The sequence below is a fragment of the Aptenodytes patagonicus genome, chromosome 5 (assembly GCF_965638725.1).
Source record: "Aptenodytes patagonicus chromosome 5, bAptPat1.pri.cur, whole genome shotgun sequence".
Lineage (NCBI taxonomy): Eukaryota > Metazoa > Chordata > Aves > Sphenisciformes > Spheniscidae > Aptenodytes > Aptenodytes patagonicus.
The window spans coordinates 83,207,971-83,221,951 of NC_134953.1; the positions used below are offsets into that span (position 1 = coordinate 83,207,971).

At 36.1% G+C, this 13,981-nt stretch overlaps 1 protein-coding gene across 2 annotated transcripts in view; it reads left to right on the top strand.

Moving 5' to 3' along the window:
- The window catches only part of KCNT2 (potassium sodium-activated channel subfamily T member 2), a 172,912-nt gene that overhangs the window by 89,859 nt on the left and 69,072 nt on the right, over positions 1 to 13,981 (top strand). For both annotated transcript variants that reach the window (XM_076338001.1, XM_076338000.1), the window contains exons 10-13: positions 559 to 739; positions 2,938 to 3,102; positions 4,684 to 4,820; positions 9,275 to 9,338. In XM_076338001.1, the coding sequence (XP_076194116.1) occupies positions 559 to 739; positions 2,938 to 3,102; positions 4,684 to 4,820; positions 9,275 to 9,338 (547 nt within the window). The remainder of the gene's footprint in view (positions 1 to 558; positions 740 to 2,937; positions 3,103 to 4,683; positions 4,821 to 9,274; positions 9,339 to 13,981) is intronic.

Here is a 13,981-nt window from a genome sequence, read left to right on the forward strand (position 1 = left end):
TACCAACGTTATCCTTCTAGTATGCAACACATACTCTCATAACTAGTTCACACTAGTAACTCTTGCCACAGAAAGGGATAGAGATCAACATAAAGAGCGATAGATTTAAAGAAAATAGTATGTACATTTTCTTGGCCATACCAGCAAACTCTCCCTGAAAAAGTTAAAAGATGTTTATAAAAAATTCTAAATGGTGGCAACTATACACCATCTGTTTTGTTCTGGTTTAGAAAGGAATTGCATCAATCCATGATGTTCTATATACCACCCCTCCCTCACAACAGCCACTAAGCAAAACCTAGCAACAAAGTTGTGACTATCATATTGAAATAATCAAAAAATTTGTTTCTTCTATTACAAATTACATTTGAAAATTATATTACCACCACACTTCTGGTTTGATACTAATTTTTACTCTTCTTTGAAAAAATGTCTTTGCTAAGCAATGTACGAATTCTAAAAATAAATAGTTCTCTGCACTGATATAATCATCAAACTTGAGCTGACTCTAAGTACAGTTTTTATTTTTCATGTCTTTATTCATTCTTTTCTACATAGTATTTGTGGAATTCAGCATCTGGAACGAGCAGGAAACAGGTTGACTCTCTTTGACTCCCTTTATTTCTGCATAGTGACATTTTCCACTGTGGGCTTTGGGGATGTTACACCCAAGATATGGCCTTCAAAGCTACTTGTTGTCATTATGATCTGTGTTGCTCTTGTGGTGTTGCCCATACAGGTAAATGTGTATTTTTCTTCTCTTTAGAATTGTTTTTAAAACAAAAGAATAATAACTGAAATAATTTATTGTTACTATTATTATTGCATATAAAATGTCAGAAAAAATAACTATCTTTTATACCTCCTATTCTGGTTTGTTGGGTTTTTTCCTTCCTTTTTCCTTTGTCTGTTCTCCTATAGTCTAGATTTGTACTAAAAAACCAGAGCACTAATAACAGTTTTCAAGTGCTGGTGAAAGCTTTCTGTTCCTGTCATGTACCACAGAGCCCTTCCTTCATCCGAAGACATGGGTTTGTTATTAATGGAGCAATTTAAAAAAAAAAAAAAAAAAAAAAGAAAAAAACAAAACCAAAAACCTAGTAGCCAGCACTTTCTTTATGAGTATAGCATTTCCTCTGCAGGCTCTCCCTGTTTCTAATCTTGGTTCTCTGCACTTCCTCTCTTACTCTTACAGCTCAGTGCTAACTTGAAAATAATCTCATTAAATCTGCAACTCAAGCAAACTGGGTTCACAGCTGTGTATGTCGGTACACACACACACAGCGCCAACAGCACAGTTAGGAATTTTTGATGCCTACTGAAGTTTAGGTCTTCTAACAGTTTCAACAGGAAAAGGCTGATTTATGAAAATCCAAGTATTTCAAGGAGTCAATCAGTTTCATTAAATTTGTACCAAACGTTTCTCAGCTCATCAGGTGAGGCTTGATGACAGAAACCCTGAGATTACATGGGAAGCCCTGCCAAGATGTTAACTGTTCCACACTTGGTGATCACCCAGACCTCGTGCCACAAAAAGGGGATCTGGGGAGACATTGTGCATGCTTATCAAAGCTTATAGGAGTCCTGCTAGACCATGAAACTCCAAAGATTCTCACACAGTCATAGTTTCCAGACTCTGCTTCTTTGACAGTAAACTAAAGCTCACTGTGAGCAGACAACACGGAAATGCTGGGAGGTTGGAAGCTCAAGCTTTTAGCATTAATTTTCTTGAAATTATTTGAACATTTTAATTATACCTAAATATTTAATGTCTGCATACACAGACATATGCACTAACACAATTATATTCCCACTCAGTGGAAATTTAGTAAAATATATATTCTATTGAAAACTAAAACATGCTTTAAGAAATTTAATTAGGAAATAGAAATTTCGTCTTTCAGGTAGTTCTGATATACACTTCAGGGATAAGAGCTCTGCATTACCAGTAAATAACCTGGAATCTACTGCCCTTTCACATAAATTTACCTATTATTACCTACTTTATTTTATAGCTTTGTAGTGATAATGGGGCTTCATATAGTTTTCCATACACAGGATGTGGGAGGCATTCTCTCCTGAGCTTTTGTCCTGCTATGATATGAAATCAGTTATTATTCACAATTCAGTCTCTCCATCAGTTGAATGTGGATGAGAAAAAGCAGCTATCACACAGATATATAGTTAAATTGAGCTCAGTATTAAATACATATTACTTACAAGAAGCTTTGAAATGGTGTTTGTATGTTTTATTACCAATTGTTACAACGGCACTGATTGTTACACTATTCTATTTAGTCTAAAGGATTCAGACTGGTAGAGCAATGTTTACTGTTAGCCTGCATATATTGTTCAGGTGGCAAAGACAAATTTGCTGTATTAACAGCTGCTGTGTATTTAAGTTGTATCTAAATTTATGACAGATAAAAGTATACAGAAGGTCACCTTCAGAGCATTATAAAAATCTGAGAAGAGTTATTGCCCAAACTAAGTAAAATGATGCTTCTATCCGAGTATCTATACTCACAGTATACACTTAAGTATGTGAAAATTTAACCTTTCATTTGAGGGAAGCATTTATGTCACGTGGCACTGGAAAAAGAGAGCTCAGAGGTATAAAATACATAAAGGAAATAAGGTACAGCCTTCATTCTTTTCTAAAATCTTGAGATTTACTGTAATCTCATGATATTTTAATGGATTTACCCTGCTATTTGTGTGTGAGTAGAGGGTGGCTCTACTGCCATGTTTTTCAATCACCCTATTATTCATCTCACCCACTTACTAGAGAACTTTTTACAAAGAAAGAGACATTGTGAGCTAAGGGCATCTTTTCATAGAGGCATGAGATGAATGAAGCAACATTGTTAAGTCATGATACAGTTGTACTGCACATCTGCTTGTCTATATTTCACTGACAATTGGCATCTCTTGCAGTTTGAACAGCTGGCATATTTATGGATGGAGAGGCAAAAGTCTGGTGGTAACTACAGTCGACACAGAGCTCAGACAGAAAAACATGTTGTGCTGTGTGTTAGCTCTCTGAAGATTGACTTACTTATGGATTTCTTAAATGAATTCTATGCTCACCCCAGATTGCAGGTACTTACAGTAAAAAAAAGAAAATAAACTCAAAACACTGATTTTTTGCAGACAGCCTTCTGAAATGTTTTTTATTTGTAAAACTGAATTTGGGAATAGCTGACTGAATTGGGAATCTATAATTGCAATAAGAAGCTGAGATACAGTACGGAGACATTCATTTTAAATTGAGGTAAATAGACTAAATGATAGAATTACTATCTTGTTGAATTATGCCAGTCCTTTTAGAAACAGATATTTCCATGCAAATTCCTTATATTCTACCCCAAAATAGAAAATAAATGAGAACTACTCAAGTTATTTTTTCCTGTTGTTTTGGGACTGGATCCAAAACTCCTCACAAGTCAAAGCATCTTTTGGTTTTTGCATTTTGCTTTGTTTTTTTGCCAGTGTTAGGAAGACTAGATCCTTTTGGAATTGTTGAAATTAAGAAATAAATGGACGTACTTTAAAGGACAAAGACCTGAAAGATTACACACGAGATTTTCTTAGTGTACACATATTCCCTAGCTAATGCAAACAGATGTCACTTGTTTTGATCATATAAAAGCTTATTTATATGAGATAGCAATTTGGATTCATTATCATTAGCTTTGCTACAGACCATTTCTTTTGCTAAATCTTCTCTATGTCTTTTACCAAGTTACCTGTGGTACCATGCTTCATTAACTAGCGCAAAAAAAAAAAAAAAAAATCACAAAAATACAATCCTCAAATTGCTGAGCAGCAATTTGACAAATCCCAAATCCAAAATATTCCCCAAAATAATTAGCTAGTAAGGACCATAAGCAAATGCACAAAGAAATCCAGTTCTTTATAGATGCAAACGCAACTTGAAATCCAAAATTTAGTTAACTAATCTGGTGAATGAGTCAGGCTCTGTGATACACTGGAGACAAAGACGAAAAGTTCTAATACTACTTATATAGCCTAAAAGAGCTTATATACATTCCCTTCACAGTTGAAATGGGAAGCTGCAGGATACAGATGATGTACTGGATCCGGTGCAGTAAGCTTTCTGCAAAAGTCTGTGTGTGCTAAGGAAGACTTCTATGACAAGCCTGTCCTAAGCTCTCAGTCTCTCCTCTCACATTCCATTCATCTCTCCTTTTCATATGTACATGCATGTATACTTCAGACCAACCTTACTTTTCCTAACAAGGACTGTCTATAGCACAGGAAACAGAGTTTGGATCTGCCCATTAACATAGAGGAAAAAATCTGGGGGAAGACAATTCCATTTCGATTGCTGAAAACTTCCTACATTTTCCAGCTAGAATGACAGAAATGTAAATTGTCTCTAAAAAAAGTTATGCTCATATGGAAACAAAAATGTTTCTAAATGGACTTTAGTTGCCACCCTGGAGTCTTTTGTGAGCAGTTGACCAACTGTCCAGCCATTTTTATTAAAGAATTCAATATTTTAAACACATGTATTCAAATAACTTTTGTCAATGAAATTTGAGAATTGTCAGAGACATTTTTGACATCCTGAGTCTCTGTTGACTCATTCTCTAGCAACAATACATGGTAACATTAAAAAAAAAATAACATGACTATTCCTCCTTATGTTTTTGACAGGACTATTATGTCGTTATTTTGTGTCCTACTGAGATGGATGCTCAGGTCCGAAGGGTGTTACAAATCCCAATGTGGTCCCAAAGAGTTATCTATCTGCAAGGCTCAGCACTAAAAGATCAAGACCTGTTGAGAGCTAAGTAGGCAAATATTGACCAATATTGTTTTTTACTTTTGTTTCACTCATACTGTTTGATAAATAACTTTGACAAACAACAAAAGCTATGCTAGAAGGAAAGCATGTGTATTTAGAAAGCAAGGCTCTTTGATATAATTTGCTTTTCTTAATATCTGAAATTTTTCAAGGATTTGTAAGTCCTATTTGACCAAATTTTTCTTCACTGTCTTTTCTGTCTCAGTTTTTAAAGGTATTGAAACAGAGTGCCTGTGATTTCTTCTGAAAAAGCAGCACAGAAAATTCCAAAACTGCCAGTAATGCTAGACTTTGTTTCTGTTCATTGAGCAAAGATGGTAAACGTGATAGTAGTTCTACTGACCCACTGAAGGGGAAAAAAGTAAAAAATAATTATCACCCTTTGAACCCATTGCACAGTTTTGTTTTGAAGTACACACAGTGGTGTACTTCCACCCCTTCTAATAAATCCTCTCTGCCAGTAAATAGTTAATGACATTAATCAAAACACATCAGACAAACAGTTACTCAACCCCCCCCTCACCATTGCTTAATCACTTGAGGGTGTGAAGGAATTCACAGTGGAATTCAAGTAGGAGGATTGTCTCTTTAAACTCTCCAAAGAGAGAGAGAAAGGTGACTCTTAGCAAATAACTGATTTAACTTATCTGCATTACTCTCTATAAGAACTTATTCAGCAACTAATATAGATATCTAAAATTAAGCCAATACCTGTCTATTTGTGTCATTCAGCCTTCTTTACTCCAGGGGAGTTCTTTCCAAGAATCTAATCTGTGAGAAGTCTAGCGAGCTGTGTTATCTTCCCAGATTTCTGCCACTGAAAAAGCAACAATTACTTCTATATCTGTTTAAAATTTGAAAATACAATAAAGCTTTTTTCAGGATTAGGAATTTTCTTTTAGAGAGAGGTTCCTTTTTTTGCTTTCCTGCTGATTTCAAGAAGGAATTCATGTGGGGGTTTAGCTTCTACACATTAGGAGAAGAAAAATTAGGCTGTTCCCTAAAGATAATCTTGAATTTCACTTATAATAACCTGGAGGTAGTCTGTGGAACTGTGCTTTTTCCTGCAAAACATGTAATTGAATGTACCTGTCATAGAATAATTTTCAACCTCTCCTGAGGGAAGAAGTGTAGTGGGAATTTAATAGAACATTTAATATGAAATATAAACCAGTACCTAAGATGTTTGCTGTATTTCTTTTTAATGATAACATAACGTACTGAGAAGATAACAAGGCACAGGGTAAATAAATAAACAGTTACCAACAACAAAAAAAAAATAATCAAGAAGTGTCTCATTATCAAAATTTATACATATATTATACATGAAATGCAATGTCAAAGTAACATGATAAAGGTTGCAGCAAAAAGAGAAGGAATACCAGAAGTTGGCTGACTGCATAAGTAGTAAATAGTCAGTTAACTGAAGACTGTATTTTTCTTTATATGCCCTAGTACACAATTTGACTTTACAAAAGTGACATTCATTCTTGCTTCCTACCTTGGAGAGCTTCACTTTGCAAGTTTTTGGTGTTCTCTGAGTACGTGCCCGGCTTTAACAAAAAAACAGAAGGAATTCTGTCATGAGGTATCACACTGATACTTACATTGTTCATCAGCATGACTGGAAACTTTATAGCTCGTTCAGCATTTGAAACAACACAGTAACTGATTAAAACAGCTCTCATTCTCCATGCAGGTTAGCACTAGAAAGTGAATAACACTTACCATGCTTGATTTTTTTCCCCCCTACAGCTTTCTCCCATGTTCTGTCATGACCTCAAATACTTTTTCTCTCTCCTTCCACTTTCTTTAGTGAACCATCACAAATCTTAATCCCCTTCAAGTCCACTCTTTTTCTTTACCTTATACTTTTTCCTTTCACAAATTTCTCTTCAATATATAAAGTCCCTTTAATTTCTGCCATCCTCAAGCAGTGGAACTATTGGGGTTTTTAGTCTCAGATTGAGTTTTCTGGCACATAAAAATGGTGTAATTGACAAAGTTTTTTTAGTTGTTAGGACATTAATAACACTTCTCTCATAAGGATACTCTGAGTTCTAATCTAATTTTTTTAACATAGAGGCTATTAGTGTTTCTGTTGTCTAAATTAATTACATTCATAGGTGTTAATCACAGGTTATTATCCTTGTCATCTGTGGCTGAAATGATTCAAGAAGTTACAAAAAACATTGGGGGGAAAAAAGTGAATATGTTCACATGAGGTTTCATTTCCTTATGAAATCATCTATATATACTGTCAGTCCCAGTTACCTCATCAGCTCTCATCAAAATCTCATCTACTTTCCTACAACTTTGCTAAAGACCGTATCTTCCCAATTCTGCTCCCATGCTTCGCTGAAACTACTCATACAGATCCCATGATTTGTTCCTAATCAGTACTCAGAAGTGGCCTCCTGGCCTCACTTCTCCACGTCAGCTGCATTTGACATTAATATTTTGGATATATTGATTTGCTTTTGTTAAAATGATTTTTCCATTTCAGGTACTTTAATCTTTTGAGGCTTCCTCTGTTTTCCTACTGCTAGGTGCCTATGGGGAATCTACAATGACCTGACTTTATCCTTCTCTTTTCCTTATACTTTCTCTGAGCGATCTCACAGAAAACACACAAACTTAATCACTATTTCTATAGTCAAAAATTAAAAGGTTGGCCAAGCTATCTGACATCTCATTATGGATATCTATTCATCAATTTTAGTTTAGTTGCAGACAGTTGTAAATAGATCTTAATTTTTGCTACCAAAATAAAACCAGTATCCTACTGTGGATCATAAGCTCAGAATCATATTGTAGAGCATCCTGTGTAGACTAAGCCTGCATCTTGCTAGTGTTTTCTCACACAAGCTCTCATTTTTGCCCCACTTAAAACTATATTTATGTTCTTGACATATACCATCTCAATTCCCTGAACCCTTGTTTCAGAACACTCTAGAAATATTATTTATGTAGTACCTCACTTTGCCTCATTGCAGTCCTTCCCTGGCTTACCCTTTTTATTGCATCAAGGAGTGACCCCTTATTCTCACTTAGCCTGCAACTCCCAGTTCTTACTGAGAGGTAACCTTCTGATAAGTCTATAATGCTATTCTCTTTCTCACATACAACAGATTAACATACAAGTCCCATTGTGATTTCACCCACTCTGTCCCTTCAATCTAGGATTAATTTCTCAGAAACATCTGTAAAATAATCCCAATATTCTCCATCACATCCCCTCTTCAGTCAGTTCTCTGCTCTGATATCTAGTGAGACCATTTTCTACCATGATAATTTTTATATTCAGGTATTGTCACACCATTTCTTCCCGTTTCCCATGTTTGCATATACTTTTGTTGTCCTTTGTCATGTCACTTCAAGCTTATATGGCAAGGACTGTATTTTTGTTCTGTGTTTGTACAGTACCTAAAAGAACAGGCTCTCAGTCTAAGCCTAGGGTCCCAATGGCCTGAACTATTACTAACAACCACCAATTCAATTTTCTAGCAGCAGAAAAACCAAAGATTTAGGAATCTCAGGTCCCATTCCAGACTCCAGAATGGAGTTGCTGCAATGACCAGTGAATTGCCTGTTCATTTTCCCCAGCTTCTGCCTCACTTTTCCCCTTCCCAGGACACCCATTCTGATCATCCTTTTATCTTTTTGCCCAGAAAGTCCTGTCTTCCCAAGGAGGTCAACCAAGTCCCTATTTCTTTACTTCCATGTACCAGTAAGTGAAGTAGGATTCACTGGAGAAGGATATCAAGATCTGAGGCAAGAGAGGAAAAGCAAACTTTGATGAAACCTTCAGTCAGACAGTTTTTCTCCACACTTCCACTACCACTCTTTATTACATGACCAGTTGTACCCTCTAGAGAACAATTATGCATTAAAAGTTCCCAAAGAGACCATAAACTGAAAATAGTTAATTTAATGCATACATACACAGAAATGTTTGTTATTTATCCCTAACGCATTATTCTACTACATCTATCCATCTTTCCGCTATCACTAAGCAAGACAAGTCTATGTTATGTTATCTGTCCCCTCTCATTCATTTTTATCAATAATAACTTGTACATATCATACCCTTATACACTATGCAGACTGGTGCTATTTATTCACCTTTTATACTCATGGCAGATAAATATTTATTTTGCAAATTAAGTGTGTTTGAGGCCACCCTGCTTTTATTATTTTGGCACAGCTTCTACTGGCACCAGGGAAAGGAAGTTTCTCAGAACCTAGTCAAGAAGTACTGGTACACCATGAGTTAGTGCACAACATGACTGCTGCTGACATTCAGATAATGCATGAGAACAGATAGACTAAACTTTCTCTGTATTCTGTTTCTATAAGCATACAAGACTATAAACTGTGAAACACAAGTCCACATAAGTATTTTGTTGGTATGTAACAGGCTTGTCTCCCCTCTTCTAGAATGGATGATGCTGAAGCTTGTTTCATTCTGAGTAGCCGCTGTGAGGTGGACCGGACAGCAGCTGTAAGTTTTGATGAAATAACTAAGAATGTGCATGCTGTTTATACTGTTACTGCCCTTATTACCTCTCAGGGACTGAGACTTCTTCCATGAACAGAAGATTAAAATTAGCATGCAGAGATTTTGCATGTGGGATGAACTTCTTGTCTCAGTTAAGATAATGAAAAGGTTTCTCTTGGATTCTACAAGGCCAGGATTTCACGAATTTATGAAACATGATCTAATGGCTCATTTCACATAACATATCTACTTCTACTTTTTTAGAAAAATAAGTTACATGACCTACCTACCAAAGAGGTTAGAATTTTACAGCACATTTTAGTTGAACTTCTATTTTTAAATGTAAGAATTTATACATTCTTTCAGGACTTTAAAAAGTACTGTAAGATTACAGTACTTTCAAAAAACAATTTTCATGCTGAATAAAGTAAATTTTTATCAGTTCTCTCCTTTTTTATGGAACAATGGCAAAATACCATATAAGCACTATCATGGTACCTTATAGAGATATTGATACTTAGTCATTAATCACTCCAAAGGGTAGTACTCTGTCAAAAAAGTTTTATTCAAATTACCTGGACTAATATCAGTGTTTGCTCTAGATATCCAATTCAAAGAGTTACATTTATTAAAACAGAAAAGAGATACATATCAACTGACTGGTATTTCCATTCAGAACTACTGAAGTATGGAAAGTTTACTACTAACAAAGTAAAGATTGAATTCAACTTTATAAATTAATTTGTGACTAATACCAAATAACCAATATATCTGAGAGTATTTGACCATTTTTCATACTGGCCAATTTTAAACGTGAAAAATGGCAAGATTCTTTAAATAAGTTACTATGGTTTTGCCAATGCTACTAGTTATTTGCAGTCAGGTAAGTTACTGTCCACAAAGGAAGACTGCTAATACAAGCCTCTACTCAGCCTATCTGTGATAAAAGAATAAAAACTATTTTAATATGAACTAGAACTCTTCAAACTAATGAAATTACCTACTGATCACAAATACCCAGGAAAAAAGTCCACTGAGGAAGGACTTATGAACACAACTTTAAATTTTTCACCATGAGCTGCATGCTAAATTATTGCAGTCGCCTCTATTCAGTTTGATCTTGAACCCCAAAGGAAGGTCAGAATAAGTCTGAATGTTCACAAAGTTGAATTAAGATGCTTACAAATTGCCTAACAGGATCAAACTAGTGCTTATAATTTGGTAATTATGTTTTAAACTATCTCAATTAAAAAATACCGTTTTACTACTACATTATAAGAAATAGCAATTATTTTTCTAAATGTTAAAAATAGGTACAGTAAAACACGGGGAACAAGGGCTTTGCATTATGTATGTAGTATTTCTTAATATTCTCTATCACTTGCTACAATTACCTCATCTGCCATCAAAACTTAGTTGTTTCCATACCTACATATATGGCTTATGAGAGAAGGAAGAACAAAAAAAGCAAAATAAGCTGCAGCTAGCAAGGAAAAAGGATTATTTCCTTGCTAGGCAAATGAGCCCCCAGAAGCAAATTGTGTCAAAAATAACTTAATTTTTTGTAGACTATCAGCATGCTGTAAAAAATATTTTATTCAAAACTAAAGACCCTGTGCTGGACCCATCACTCGCCGAAAGCCACTGAACTCCCTGAGAAATAAATCTGTGCTCCTTCTATAATATTCAAACTTACTGAACTAAGAGCTTTGAATTTGATTAATCAGCAATAGACTCCTGAAAACACACTAGCGAAAGCCACTGAATTGGCAGCAAGTAATCCTGGAGTAGTCAAGTAAGGCAAGCACTCAGAATGTACTGTTTGGAAGTGACAGAGGTGCTAGGGTATTTAAGGATAAGAACAAGCAACAGTTCTTGCAAGTACCCGGGAAAATACTGGTAACTTCTGAGAGACTGAAAAATATCAAAAAGCCAAACCACCTTGCCTAAATTAGCCATGAAGTTCAGAATAAATCAGCTACAACATCTCATTTCACGAAATATACTTGACAGTTGTGAAATGGTTAGAAATGAGAAATCCCGTACAAGCAGAGCATGTGATTTACATTGCACTTGGTAGGTTTATGCAGCTTTAAGGACAGCTGCACCAACATAGGATTCACCTAGAGGTAAACTGTTCATCTCTGCTCATAGCCTCTCCAGAATTTATACAAAGAAAGGGCAATTTTCAACTCTGCTGAAGTCTCCTACAGGGCAGACAGTGGACTCTGCGTCCAGAGCTTATGGAGCTTCTATCCGTTCTGGCCAGCACTATCTAGTTTTGGTTTCAGAGTTGTGGCCAGCTACAACTCTCTCCAGGCAGCCTTTCTGCCCTCAGCGACAGCGTGCCCCAGGAAATACCAAAATGGTACCTGACACATTTCAGCTTCCAATACAGACTATTATCAAATCTCATTTATCATTGTATCTGGAGCATACAAACAGACAAATCTTACCAAAGACACAATCCTGTTACCTTCCTCTGGGACAGAATGCCCTGTTGGGTGACTGGCTGGCTAGTTATAATGGTGCAGTATCTCAATTGTAGCAGTGATACTCTGAGGGTCAATGTTATCTGAAGTTTTTAAACAAGATGTCACCCCTCTCTGTTTTTGTTGTTGTTGCTCAGATTTCCTTTTCACAGGGAATGCAATTATTTGTACTGCAAGTAGAAAATAGGACAACTGTTTTCTTTTTTTTATTTATTTTGTTTTATTTTACTGCCCCCTAGAGCTCTGAAATGAAATGGATTTAATTTCCTACACTACTCCAGCTCTAGTCACCACTAAGAACTTCAGTAATGTAGTACATAAGGTTACAGTTTGTCATGGGGCTGAAGGAAGTTCAGTTGTCATCCCAGTATCAATCTTTATAAGTACAACTGATTTTTTCACCCCTGCTGTGCTTGAGAAGCTGACAAACTGTTAGGAGTGCCTTGGATCCTCTCCTACGTCTGACAGCTGTCAAAATAAAATTAACAGATGCATTGAGGAGATTCCCGACCAGAACAGCTGTTGTTACTCGTGATTTTTCAAAGTCCATGAGGGTTTTTATCTCCCCAGCTACAGTCCTCAGCAGAGGATTTACTCATTTGCCACAGATACCACTGGCTGTTCACTGCTTGCTGTTTCATTAGTTAATAAGTTTTAGTACCAAATCTGTGTTGCTTCTGATCCATGGATCTCCACTATAGCTCAGAAGACAAATACAACAACAGGTGACATGCAGTTACTTCATAAAAATTGTCAGTTGCTTCCTTTTTCACTTGGAAGAGTAGGAACTTCAACAGTCAGACCAAGAATTTGTTAGCTTTCCAAAGTCTCCTGCCAGAAACTCTCTCTTCTCTGGCAAGACAAAGCTCTGCCAAATTTTATTCTATCAAATGCTATTTTGACATCTCAGACCTATAGCAAGCAGGACAGACATCTGTGTCACTTCTGGAGGATGCAACTCTTAAAGAGAGTTCAAATTGTACTTAAGTCCAGATGACAATTTTTTTTTTTTTTTTTTTTTTTTGATTGGTGGGTACAGAACAGTAGTCTGTGCCACACCATGAAGTTAGCCAGTGACTTCAATGGGCTGCCTACATCAGGTTGCTCCACAAAACAAGTGCATCTGCTGTTTTAACCCAAGGAGGGGCGGGAAGAGAAGTCTTTTTTGAATTATCCTATAGATAACTCATTAATGGGCTGTATGAATATATGAAAGACCACTTCTACTGCTGACAGTTTTGTTCTGATGCTTTCTGAAAATTCAGAGATGGTTGAGTTCAAGCTTGCAACTTTTTTTTTCCCCTTCCGTTAATCAAATTGCGTGACACTACTGTACTGGTAATCTAAGTTACACTGCCTTAATAGCATCACAAGATGGATGCATTGCATAGGAAGATATAACTAATTTATCAAGTCGTGTGTGGCAAGAAAAAAATTAACAGAACTATTTTAAAAATATATATTAAATCAAGGTCTTGCTTTGAGTTCTGAATGATTTAAATTCCTGTTACACCCACTTTAAAACTTACAGCTTTTGATACATGAACTTCAATATCACCTCTATATTAATCACTATCGGTATCAGTGGTAATTTGATCACTGGCTGCAATTCATTGCGTGGAACGCACACAGAAGAGAATGTATTTTTTACCTCCTCTCCCAAGGAAGCATATATTTTATAATATGGATAGAAGCATAATTTTGTTTCAGTTATATCTGTTTAGAGTATGTACATATATACCTCCTTTTTACTTGGGAGAAATGTGAACATTTTTTAAAGTCACTACAATATAGTATAAAAATTGCTACATATGTAAAACAGAGAGCCACCAATACTGTATGAAGAGACTGAATCTAAGAAATCACTTAAAGTGCCTACCTGTATTTTCATTTCTCTCCCCTGGAATGCTTCTCCAGAGTGAAATTTGGGAGAGTAACTGAGCAAAAAACCCATGGAAACCCAAATAACCAGCTTTTGTACACAAACACATGTGTATCATGTATTCTGGTGAGACCCCACCTGGAGTACTGCATCCAGCTCTGGAGCCCTCAGCATGGGAAAGACACAGACCCGTTGGAGCGGGTCCAGAGGAGGGCCACGAAAATGATCAGGGGGATGGAACACCTCTCCTATGAAGAAAGGCTGAGAGAGTT